Source organism: Sceloporus occidentalis, unplaced genomic scaffold (assembly GCF_023333645.1).
Source record: "Sceloporus occidentalis isolate IW3139 unplaced genomic scaffold, rSceOcc1.0.p SCAF_10, whole genome shotgun sequence".
NCBI classification, from domain to species: domain Eukaryota; kingdom Metazoa; phylum Chordata; class Lepidosauria; order Squamata; family Phrynosomatidae; genus Sceloporus; species Sceloporus occidentalis.
Genome location: NW_028316990.1, coordinates 8758380 through 8771122, shown reverse-complemented (window position 1 = coordinate 8771122; position 12743 = coordinate 8758380). Strand labels below are relative to the sequence as shown.

General features: G+C 43.5%; 1 protein-coding gene across 2 annotated transcripts; it reads left to right on the top strand.

Annotated features, from left to right (window-relative positions):
- Positions 1 to 4076: 4076 nt before the first annotated feature.
- LOC149305805 (diphosphomevalonate decarboxylase-like) lies at positions 4077 to 12725 on the top strand. 2 transcript variants are annotated; one of them, XM_089539837.1, is made up of 11 exons: positions 4077 to 4132; positions 4366 to 4437; positions 6099 to 6169; positions 6858 to 6972; positions 7205 to 7354; positions 8182 to 8381; positions 8528 to 8602; positions 8750 to 8968; positions 9815 to 9930; positions 10632 to 10740; positions 10936 to 12725. In XM_089539837.1, the coding sequence occupies exons 2-11, from the start codon at positions 4368 to 4370 to the stop codon at positions 11017 to 11019; spliced, it is 1209 nt and encodes a 402-aa protein (XP_089395963.1). In that variant the 5' UTR covers positions 4077 to 4132; positions 4366 to 4367; the 3' UTR covers positions 11020 to 12725. The 2 variants fall into 2 exon arrangements, with proteins under 2 accessions (XP_089395963.1, XP_089395962.1); XM_089539836.1 differs by having other exon boundaries at positions 4129 to 4196.
- The last annotated feature ends 18 nt before the right edge of the window (positions 12726 to 12743 follow it).

Sequence of the window (12743 nt, the reverse complement as noted above, 5' to 3'; positions counted from 1 at the left end):
AGGCAGAGAGAGTGTGATCCAATTGGGTTTCCTTGACCCACTTGGGATTTGAACCCTTGTCTCCATAATCGTAGTCAAACAACTCTCATAAGCCAGTTATGCCAAATAAAGAACAATTGTTCAGATTATTTTTGTGGCTTTGGTTGGTTTTAATGGGCTTAGTTTGATTTTTCTCATGTGATGCATAGTGACATAGGTTAGGATAATATTTAACATTTCAATAAATACAGTGTGTCCCATCAGTGAGAATAACTCTTCTGGATCATAGAGAGGCCGTGCCACATTAATGTTCCCAGCCAACCAGAATAACCACCGCAAAGCGACATTCGTATTTATCGTTGGGGACATCTTCCCCGGACGCTTGCGTAAATACAACCCAGAGGTACCCAAAGTAAACCGCATTGTAAATTGTGTGCTATTTTGAGCCCCAGAGCAGCTAAATGTGGCCGTTGCACCTGTTGCGGCGAAGGCCAGGGCAGGAAAAAATGCCACCCAGGTCTAAAATAAGCCCAAATGTTTTCCTTCTTCGTCTAGCGGCAGATGGAAAAGGGACGATAAATATAACACAGGGGCGGCACATCCAAGGAGGGTGGGAAAGTCCTATTCAGGCAACAACCAATCTGTTGACCTGGGTCCGGAGATGGAGGGAGAGTTGGGATGGAATGAATGAATGAGTTTTTCCACTCTTCTTTGGCCGCTCTGCGTTGGAAAGTACGCAAAACCCCCCGCTGAGTGGGCACCTTGGCATTGTTGCGATGGTTTTTATCCCATGGATTTTCCCGCCTCCCCATAGTATTTATGGCTTTGTTCATGTCCCTGTGCTTGATCTGGAAATGCTTCCCCAAAAGGAATTGCTCCAACCAATGAGGACATTGCCTTGGAAATAGGGTTGCTAAATCTTAGGGCTTTGACCTGATTTTTCCACCTTTTGTTGGTCATCTTCGGATGGCAGACACGGGTCCAAATTCTCCAGTTCTGGTGGGCAATTGGGTGCAAATTGGCATCCAGGTTAGGAGAATAACAGTTTGATGCCATTTGCAAGGCATATATTATAATATTATATTATATTATATTATATTATATTATATTATATTATATTACAGTGGGGCCTTGTTATCCGCTGGGGTTTGGTTCCAGGACCCCCAATGCATAACAATATCCGTGGATGCTCAAGTCCCATTAAATACAATGGCATAATAAAATGGTGTCCCTTATATAAAATGGCAAAATCAAGGTTTGCTAATTGGAATTTATACTTTTGGGGAATATTCTCGAGCTGTGGATCCTTGAATCCGTGGATAAAAAATCTGTGTATAAGGAGGGCTGACTGTATATTATATTATATAGTATAGTATAGTATAGTATAGTATAGTATAGTATTTCCCAGAACTGGGACTCAGAGCAGCTTATTAAACATATACAATTTAGGACAGTTATACATAACAACCAAACATTCAATAACCTAACATATGCAACATGACATCTAGACTATTAAACCAAACATAGACATGAGAGCGACTTCCTCTTTCCATTCAACTAGTTTATTACTAATATATTCATTCTTTTCTTCCTTGTTTCTAATATTTTCTCTATTTTTTTTAAATATCCATCATATCATTTATTTGTTTTAATCTATCTACCTGTTGCCCCTTTCCCAGTATGTTTATTTATCTAAGTGTCATCTAAAGATTGTGTTGTGGAGTCTCCCCATCTTAACTTGCAGTATTTTATTATTTCCGACCCGTCCACTTCTAGCTTAATGAATTTATCGTTTCTAAGCCTCATAGATAGTTTATCTAAGCTCAGCGTATTGTATAATATATATATATATATATATATATATATATATATATACACACATACATACTAGTCTTCTACAGAAAGCATATTTTGTTTTCCCCCAATTGCTGGCGTATTTAATACTAGCTGATGTTACCATGCATACTTTTGCAAATAAGCCGGCGCAATCTGTTTTGGAAAATGCAAAAGGATGTGCTGGTCTGGATGCATGACCACACGGCTCCCATCTCACTTTTCGTTCTCCCTGACGCATGGAAAAGCGTAAATACCAGCCCCTATAAATAGCCCTTGCTTTTTGCCTGGGGAAGTTTCCCTGGCACTTGCACCAAGCAGGGTGAACAAAATAGTAGCAGGGTTTCTATCTATACCCACTTGGCTGCTCCTCCGCCTTCTATCTATAACCCATTGGCAACCCTTAATGGAACTGACCACGTGCGCCAAAAATATTTTTGGACCCTTGGCAGGTGGGGAAAAGGCAGCAGCCAGGACACAGAGGTCTGAGGCAGCAGTGGTCAGTGGTTCCCACATTGGTGGTCAATCCAGTCTGGGTTTTAGTTAGTCTGAACTATGGATCTAGTCTGGGTTTCAGTCTGGACAGCAGTGGTCAGTGGTTCCCATGTTGGTGGTAAATCCAATCTGGGTTGTAGCCTGAACTATATAACTATGGATCCAGCCTGGGTTTTAGTCTGGACAGCAGTGGTCAGTGGTTCCCACATTGGTGGCAAGTCCAGTCTGGGATTTAGTTTGAACTATAACTATGGATCCAGTCTCAGTCTGGACAGCAGTGATCTGCAGTACACACTTTGGTGACAGATCTGGTTTGGGTTTTAGTTTGGACTATAACTATGGATCCAGTCTGGGTTTTAGTCTGGACAGCAGTGATCAGTGGTTCCCACATTGGTGACAGATCTGGTCTGGGTTTTAGTCTGAACTATAACTATGGATCCGGTCTGGGTTTTAGTGTGGACACTGCTGGTCAGTGGTTCCCATATTGACTGAATTGTAAAATGAATTATATAACTACAGTTCTGGTCTGGACAGCAGTGGTCAGTAGTACCTACAGTGGTGAATTCAGTCTGGGTTTAAGTTTGAACTATAACTATGATCCGGACTGGGTTTTAGTCTGGACAGCAGTGGTCAGTAGTTCCTACACTAGAGATAGTGGTGGATCCGGTCTGGGTTTTGGTCTGAACTGTAAAGGAGCTGGACTGTAAAGGAATTGCAGGGTGCCATGGTGTCCAAAGTGGTGTCAAACTGAATTATTTCTGCAGTGCAGATTCAGCCAAATACATTGTTTCATTGAACTCTATTATTTTTCAGAGTGCTTTGGACCGGGACAGAAATGCAGAACAGTTTCCGTCAAATAACCTACTCTCTGCTTTCCCCCCCAAGAAGCAAGTGGCAAATCTGGAGAGGAACCAAGACAAAGTCTTGGAAATAAGACTCTGAAAAGTACATTTTATATTGATTGATTGATTATTGCTTCATTGACCTGTATTGCTTTTCTGTAGTCCTGGGGCTCCCTCTGGTGTCCTGGTTTAATGGGACTTTGGCCTGCTTTGTCCAGAATCAACGGATAAATGCATGCTGAAGAGGATTGCCTTTGTTAATATGTTTGTGTGCATTTGTTAATATTCATATACTTTTAATATGTTTGTGTGCATTTGTTATAATTTGTGTACAGTACTTTTAATGTTTGTGCGCATTTGTTAATATTTGCGTGCTTTTGTTAATATTTGTGTGCTTTTGTTCATACTTATTAATATTTATTAATATTATTATTTTTGATAAATATGAACTTTGGTTCATATTTATTAATATTTATTATTATTATTATTATTATTATTATTAAATATGAACTTTTGTTCATATTTATTAATATTTATTAATATTATTATTAATGTATTAATTTGTTTTGCGTGGTCTGCTAAGTGTTTTTCAATCTCAGGAAATCTAATTTAAAAAGACTTAAAACATAAGCAAAAAAGAGTATACAAAAGAGAGATACATAAATCTGAGACTGTTGCTTTTCTGCCCATAGTATCATGGCTGCCCTGGCTTCTGCCCTTAGTTTGCGTCACACCGAAAGCGGTCCGTGCTGGAAACACATTCCCTCCCTCGAAGGTTCCGCGTCAACTCAGTTCCCCCTTCCTTTCTCAATGAGGAGAGGGGAGGGAACCTATCATCCGACCCTTCCTCATTGGCTGAGCTTTGCAACAAGAGGAGGCGGGGCCTGCTCTGATTAGCCAGAAAGGCAGCACTGGTGCTCTCCTGGCCAATCCCAGGACAGACAGGGCTTTGATCTTTGATTCCTCCCATGCCCATGTGGGAGGTAGGTTTGCAATCCTGGGTGGTGCTTTGCATTGGCTTTCCTTGCAGTCAACAAGTTTGCAAAGGTAGGGCTTTTTTGGGGGGTGCAATGCAAAACTGAGATCCTGCTGGAGTGAACTTGGATTATATGAGTGTCTTTTAAATTCAATTTATTTTAATTTATTCTTGTCATCATCATCATCATTGTTATTATTATTGTGCAATTGCATTGGACTTTTTGCTTTCTCTTTGCAGCCATGGCTGAAGATCATCCCCAAACTATGGTGACCTGCACAGCCCCAGTTAACATTGCTGTAGTCAAATACTGTGAGTATTGCATTGCCTTCTCTGCTAACACTGTATATTTTATCGATTTTAACATGTGGCTTTTTAAAAACTCATGTATAAGTCTAGAGATTTAGGTTAAAAAAGTGACCCCAAAAACCTGAGTCAACTTATCCATCAGTCAAGGTAAGTACTGTACTTTAACTCATATATAATGAGTTACGGCTGCTGATCCTCTTCCACTCTCTCATCCATCCAGCCTTTAGTATGAATGCAAATAGTTACGGGTGCTGTAATTTTGTAAGCTCTTTGGCATTGTTTTCCTTTGCTTCGTCCTTTACATCCATGAGGTTGACTTATAGCCGAGTATATACGGTATACATATATATATACTAGATTGGATTAAAGCCACTGGTAATGCCTCTTGGAGGAGTCTGGGATGGCCATCGGTCCGGAGGGCTTTGATGGTGCATTCCTGCATGGCAAAATGGATGACCCTCGGGGGTCCCTTCCAACACTAGGATCCTATGATCCTTAGTCACATACGCATACAAAAGCCCAAGAGGCAACTTTCCCCAAGCTCCGATAAGTCGTGGGTTGTGTTACCATTGTGCAAGAAGGCAGATGAGCAAGTTGGAAGCCTGGACCTGGAGGAAGAGAGTTGACTCACCTAATGGCAGGTGTGAGTTTGTCCCACTTGCGGGCAACGCAAGGAACAGGTTGGACCCGCTGTGCCACACTCCGGAGATTTATGGTACCATGGAGCCTTTGGCTGACAGATGGATTGGATTGCAAAAAAGGGGCCCCAATGGTAAAGCAATCTCCGTTCTTGTCTTTGTATCTAGACCCAACCTAATATTATAAATGGTAATGAAGTCAAAGGCTTTCATGGCTGCGGCTATGTCATCATCATCATCATCATCATCATTATTATTATTATTATTATTCTGTATTTATATAGCGCTGTAGATTTACACAGTGATGTACATACAGAGAATAAAATCGATAACAATGAAACCTGCCAATGGCGTTCGTTCTCCAAATACATATAGAACAATAGATAATAATACAAGATAGAGTTAGATAAAAAAAGCAGACAAGACATTAAAAATATCAAATATCAAATTGAATATTGTATTTTTATCTATTGTTCTATGTTCTCGATTTTATTGTTCTTTCTTTTGTATGGTGTTACCTGCCTCAATCCAATACAAGGAGAGGTGGGATATAAGTAAATACTATTATTAGTATTAGTATTATTAGTATCAGTTGTGGCCATGTTCTAGAAGAATTTGTTTCTTTATTTCTCTATTTTTTCATTTGTAAAACGTACATTGAGAAACATATTTACAGAAACCTAATTGATTTTGGCTCAAACAATAATACTAACGTAAGATATCGATGTGGAAGATCATCAGGTTACACACTTCTGAACTATATTTATACCTAATATTTATACCCAATGCTATATTGTTAAACCTCAGGGCAATATATACAGAAGAACAGCAATTTAAAACAGCATGGAGCAATTTTAAAATTAATTTTTAAGGTAGACCTGAATGCCCATTTGCCCATGGAAAACCACTGGGTGACCCTGGGCACCATCTTCGTGTCTCAAAGTCCTGGACGTTTTCATTTCCAGAGCGTGGAAAAGTTACTTTTACTTGGAAATATTCTAACCAATGTCCTTCTTCCTGCACCAGGGGGAAAACGCGATGAACAGCTCATCCTGCCCATTAATTCTTCGCTCAGCGTCACGCTGCACCAAGACCAAGTCAGTACCAGAGGGTTGCAAATGGCTCTTTCGGTGGGAGGTAACAAAAGAGAGATTGTTGGGCTTGGAACAAGGATTGAAATGATAGAACGGGTTCAGTGGCACAAGGAGAAGATGATATGCAGTTGGCTCTCTATGTCCATAGATTCTGCTTCCATGGATTCAACCATCCTTGGTTGAAGACATAATTTTTTTTTGGTGCATCATATTCCCCCAAGAATCTTTTTTGCATCATATTCTATAATAAATAAGACCAGGGTTCGAATCCCTGCTCGGCTATGGACCTTGTACAAGTCACTCTCAGCCTCAGAAAACCACGGGACTTCAAGTCAGAAATGACTTGAAGGCACACATCAACAACAACAAAGCAGCTTCTACTCAGTTCCATATGTAAGATATTAATGTTTCTGTCATCCCTTCTGGCTTCCATCCTTTGCATGTTTACCCAGAACTAAATCTGTCTTATAAGTAAGGTTGCATTGCAGTCTAAGGTGTGATCCTATCCAGACTCTCTCCCAGAGATAAATCTGGATAGGATCACAGCTTTGGGAGGGAGACCACTGTATGCATAGCTTGGAGTGGGTCCCATTAAGGACAGTGAAACTTCATGTCAGAGCAAGTGTGCAATAGATTCCCTGCGTGTCGTTCATGGCCATTTCTGACCTCTGGCTTGGTGCTTCCATTACAGCTCAAAACCACCACGACCGCCGCCATCTGCCGGGATTTCACAGAGGATCGCCTCTGGTTAAATGGCAAGGAGGAGGATATTGGACACCCGCGTCTCCAGTCCTGTCTGCGGGAAAGTAAGTGGAGAATGGGAAGGAGAAGCTTAGGCAGACAAGCCAGGATTCATATCATGCATGAGAGCACCTACATTGAATTTCTCTTTCTGCTTGGGTTTTCCCATCTGTGTGTCTCCAGGAATGCCTTTCACCCAGGGTAACTAGAGAGCCTCCTTTTCCAGGACACACCCTTCATTTCATAGGATATCTGGTCACCCTCTTTTCCCCATACCTACTCCTCTTCTCTTGGCAGTTCGCCGACTGGCTAGGAAACGCCGTGGGGGCAGCCAAAGCGGAGACACTGCCCCGCTCAGCCTGACCTACAAAGTCCATGTTGCCTCGGAGAACAACTTCCCCACGGCGGCTGGGCTGGCCTCCTCCGCAGCAGGGTACGCATGCCTGGGTGAGTGGCGCCAATCTGTTGGGGCTGATTGGTGTGGCTTCAAGACTTTGGTGGCCACATGTGTTCCCTAAGTCCCTTTTTGAGGCGAAGGGGTGCTATGCAACCACTGTATGCCACTTTGAGCATCATTTGGGAGAAAGGTGGGATAGAAATAAAACGAAATAAAATTGACACCAAAAAGCACCCTTTTTGCAAAACTGGAATGCGCTTTTGGCCACATCAGTTCTTCATGGATTTTTTTGCTGAGGGTGGAACCTTTGGCAGTCCTTGCAGCCAGCTACCCGTTGGGTCTTATGTTTGTTGTTGTGTGCCTTCAAGTCATTTCCAACTTATGGCAACCCTAAGACGAACCTATCATGGGGATTTCCTTGGCCAGATTTGTTCAGAGGAGCTTTGCCATTGCCTTCCCCTGAGGCTGAGAGTCTGTGACTTGCCCAAGCTCACCCAGTGGGTTTCTTGGCCAAGCTGGGAATTGAACCCTAGTTTCCAGAGTTGTCATCCAGTACTCAAACCACTAACAGCATATGGGGGTATAAATAACATAAAATAAATTTGGCACCAAAAAGCACCCCTTTTGCAGCGCTAGAATGTACTTGTGGCTGCAGCAGTTTTTTGGAAGCGGGCATTTTTGGCAGTCCCTACTACCAAGCATTTCTAGCTAAGCAGAAATTTAACAGTAACTCCCTTTCAATTTTTCTCTGCCATGGTGCTCTCTTCCTCTCGTGTTTTGCTTATTTCCTGGCAAGGGTGGCACTGCATGGTGAATCCCACAAGTACCATTTAAGTTCTCTGGGGCTGATCCAATTCTCCTCTCTTTGTCCCCGCAGTCTACACTTTGGCAAAGCTGTATGGCATAGAGGGAGACCTCTCCGAAGTTGCGCGGATGGGCTCTGGGAGCGCCTGCAGAAGCATGTTTGGAGGCTTCGTCCAGTGGGTCATGGGGGAAGATGCCGACGGCAAGGACAGTGTTGCCCAGCAGGTAGCACAGGAGACACACTGGCCGGAATTGAGGATTTTGATCCTAGTGGTGAGTAATGAGGTTGGATGGAACCAGGGTGACCAGACATCCTCCTTTTCTCAGAAATGTCCTATGTTTCAACCTTCCCCTTGTGTTTCAACCCGCATCTCCTTGTGACGCCATTGCCTGACACTTCTTTTTTCCTTCTTTGGTAGGTGAGCGCAGAGAAGAAGCCAATGGGCAGCACGGCAGGGATGCAAACCAGTGTCAAAACAAGTTTCCTGCTGAAGGTAAGCCATTCTGATGCCTGCTTCATGTTGTAGGGCAGTGGTCAACCAAGCAGTTAGCGATGCTCCCATGTCAGATGTTGAGGGCAGTGAATCCATTTCAGCGTGGTTTCCTGAAATGCAATGCAGATTATATCCCCTCTTTTCCAGCACCGTGCACAGGCTGTGGTTCCTGAGCGCATGGCCCAGATGATCCGTCACATCCAGCAGCGAGACTTTGAGGCTTTTGGCGAGCTGACCATGAAGGAAAGCAACCAATTCCATGCCACATGCCTGGATACTTTCCCACCCATTTTCTACCTCAATGACATCTCCAAGCAAGTGGTCACCTTGGTGCACCGTTTCAACACTCACTGTGGCAAAACTAAGGTTGGAAGAGCCTAGCTGTGATGCTTGTGGGATGTGGGGACGGACGGTGCTGGTTGGTCACCACTTTAGAACGCATCTTTAAATTTAGGGGCACAATCTATATCAGATTATTTAACCTGCGCTGCTCAATCTGGTAGCTACCACCTCTCCCTGGGCAAGGTAGTCATAAGGGGTGAATCAGGCTAAATTTGCAAAGATGGTTTGCATCTGTAAGCTTCACTGTCAGATAGGTCTCTCAGCTTTTCCTGGTCCCTTGGTTCTTCATAAAAGGATCTTGAATCCAGCCCTTTAAGACTTTCCCAGGAGGCTGCCCTCTCTTTCCCTATCACATCATTTTTGGGTGCTTTCCTAGATGGAGTATCCCTTATGGGACTTAGAGCAAATCAAGCCTGAACTCTCCCTAGACGCCAAGATTACTAAACTGAGACTGTCATACTTTGGGCATATCATGAGAAGACATGACTGAGTAGAAAAGACATAGCGACCCTATGAAGGACAGGTTTCCAAATCCTCTTCCTATCATCACCAGCCCTGTAGGGTCTTGCGGAGTAACAATTGGGGCTTTCCAGATGGAGTCTATCCAGCTGGAATGTGATCTTTCTCTTTTCCTACTGCCCTCCAGCTTACCAAGTAGTATTGTCTTCAAAGTTGTCAGTTAACAACAACAATCCCTTATCCAGAAATCTGAAATCCAAAATACTCCAAAATCCAGTCAATAATACCTTTGCAAAGATCTATCTATCTATCTATCTATCTATCTATCTATCTATCATCTATCATCTATCATCTATCATCTCATCTTTTGGATGAAATGCATGCTTCTCTGACTTCTGGCCTTCCTTGCAGGTGGCTTATACTTTTGATGCTGGGCCCAACGCCGTGCTCTTCATGCTGGAGGAGACGGTGGGCGAATTTGTGGAAGTGGTGAAGCGCAGCTTTCCTCCCGAAAACAACGGAGGGCAGTGAGTGAATTTGGCAGTTTCCTTTCCTTCCTCATCTGTGGCAAGAGGCGCTGGTGTAATGGGAGTCCCAAAAAGCTCCAAGCATCTAGCTCTCAAATCGTGGAAGAAACACAGTTTTATTGTGTGCCTTGAAGTCCTAAAGTGGACCTAGCACAGGGGTTTCTTGGAAAGATTTATTGTTTAAAGGGTGTTTGCTTTTCTCTGAGGCTGAGAGGATGTGTCTTGCCTATACTATTCTGGGATTTGTAGTTTGTTGTGGCGCCAGACATCTCTGACAGAGAAGGCTAAACATCTCGCCATACTACAAATTCCTGAGCATTGAGCCAAAGTGGTGCCAAATGGGATTATTTCTGCATCTTGGATGCAACCAGAGTAGTTTACGGATTATTAATTTGATAGCTCCCAGGCCTACAAGCTTATAGTCTTAAAAAGGAATGGCACAAAAGGAGAAGGCAGTGGCAGTGAAGAAGAGGATCGAGTCCAACAGAAATGGACCAAGTCTATGAAATCTAACGCTGTGACTTCTTTTGCACAGTTAGCCTCCAAGGTGCTACACGATCCCTTTGCATACAGTGCTTCCCCTTGTGGGTTTTTTGGCCCGAAAAGGGTCCTTCCCTCCTATCATTTCCTCTTTTTTTGGTGGAGGGGACACATCAGGATGGCTACAAATCTTAAACCTTCTGTATCTCCTCTCCATTTAGGTTTTTGAAAGGCCTGCCGGTGGAGGCAGCAACACCGTCTGAAGAACTGCTGTCGGCCGTGGTGAGAGATCCTTCTCCGGGAGCCGTCCAGTATTTGTTACTTACCAAGGTATGGCTGGGGTACGATAGTTTCTTCTCTGAATCTTAGATTCAAGGACCCACTGAATACATTAAAAACTGCAATACACACACCATCTAACAAGCACCCCATTTAAAAGCCGTTGCATGATTATTAAAAGCCTGCCTGAATAAATCCTTCTTTTAGATCTTGCATAAAATGTGGGTGCGTTTGTTCTTCTTTCAGCCTGGGCCAGGACCAGCATTGATGGAAAACGCAGACTGCCATCTCCTAGGTGCAGACGGATTGCTCCGAAGCAGCAGCGGTTGAACGAAGAGCGTTTCCATTTTGGAATTGTTTGCTCATGTTGCCTGAGTGGGGAAATCAAGGATGGGTGGCGCTTGCGAATGGGATGAATGAGAAAGACTTTCCATTTTTCATTGAGAATTACAAAAGTGGTGGATTTCAGATGGTTATATGTTGAGTGGGGATTGTGCAGACCCCCAGATGATGTTCAACTGTAACTCCCAGCAGACCCTGGGAGTTGCAGTCCAACAATATCTGGAGGGATGCACCATTCCCATCCCTATTACTGTGTCCTGGTAAGTCTGCCTTATCCCTGTATATGTCTTTTTTGGGTGGTCATTGCAAGAGCTTGGTATTCTCTTCCAGCCTCCACAGTGACAAAGCCCCTCCTAGGACTCTCAGTTTTGCTGTCATGGCTGTTGTTGGAGAATGTGGGCGATCAGAGAAACATTTGTTTAGGCCCCATAGCCAGACACAAACCAATTATATTATCCACTGAAATCTCAGTGAAGATGTAATTCATCTGTGTCTGTCTATGGGACATACTCAAATGCTCCTCTAACCCCCTTCTGCTGCAGGATCACTTTTCAAGGGGGCTATTGCAGAAAAACAATTGAGTCCTGGAAGTGGGCAGATGGGATAGAGTTCTGCCGTGGATCTTGGGCACTGCATGGGAACCATCCCTTTGCTTAGGCACACACTTGGAAATCATGGAGATGTGTCTGGACTGCAACTCTCATCAGCCATAGACAGCTCAGGCCATAGTAAGGAAAGCTGGGAGTTGCAGTCCAACGGTATCCAGAAGACCACAGTGACTCCGACCGCTGCTTTCTTAGATAGTGATGGTAGATGCCTTACTCTCAGGGACTTCTATGGAGCAGAAACCTTTATGAGAAGCGGAGGGTTGGTTATCTCTGCCTGTTTCTCTCCTGCCTTTTGGTGGGCTGCCATCTCCTCTCTTCAGCTCAGGGCCTCCTTGTAGATGGTTTCTTTTTGTCTACTGCACAAGATGGGGAAAGTGCAATCCAACAGTATCTGAAAGGCCATAGTTTGCTCATCCTTTGGCTTGCCTGTTAGGTGACCACTGGTTTATGCATTTCTTGCTAGGAATGCTGGGCTATGTAGACTTTTTTAGTCTCTCTGTAGGCATCGCTGACATATCCACCCCATCAACCGTAAGTAGCATAATTGTTTGGGAAGGATTGTGGTAACTGCAATCCTAAAAGCCACAGTGAACTACCCTGGTGCAGACTTTGGCCTGAGTCAACCGGTCGCACAATGTTCTTAAGGAAGAGTTTATAGGATTGCTTTAAAGGTTAGGAAACCTTGGGCATGTTTGGGGATTTGGGGAATGCAAGAGCTAGCTGTGGACTTGCAGGAAGGCATCCTAACAAAATTAATGTCTCTATTCTTTAATCCATTCTAGCCTAGCTATTGTTGCTTTTAAAAGTTTGCTAATTTGCAAAGGAAAGGACTTTTTTTAGGGGGATTGCTCTTCTAGAAAATGAAACAGGTGAATGTCTGCCTCAATATTTAGGCAGCTAGGAGCCAAAATGACTCCTCTCCATCACAAGTTAGGTTCGCTTCTTGCCCTGAAAAGTTGCCTGTGGTTTGTCTTTTGTGTTCCCTTCTTTTGCACAAAGTCCGATGGGCGTGTGCGTGTCTCTTCTCTAATTTCCAGTTTCGTTTTTACTGGGCGGTTTTGAAATAAATGACGATTTGATACTCTGGTTCTTGCTGTGGCCTGC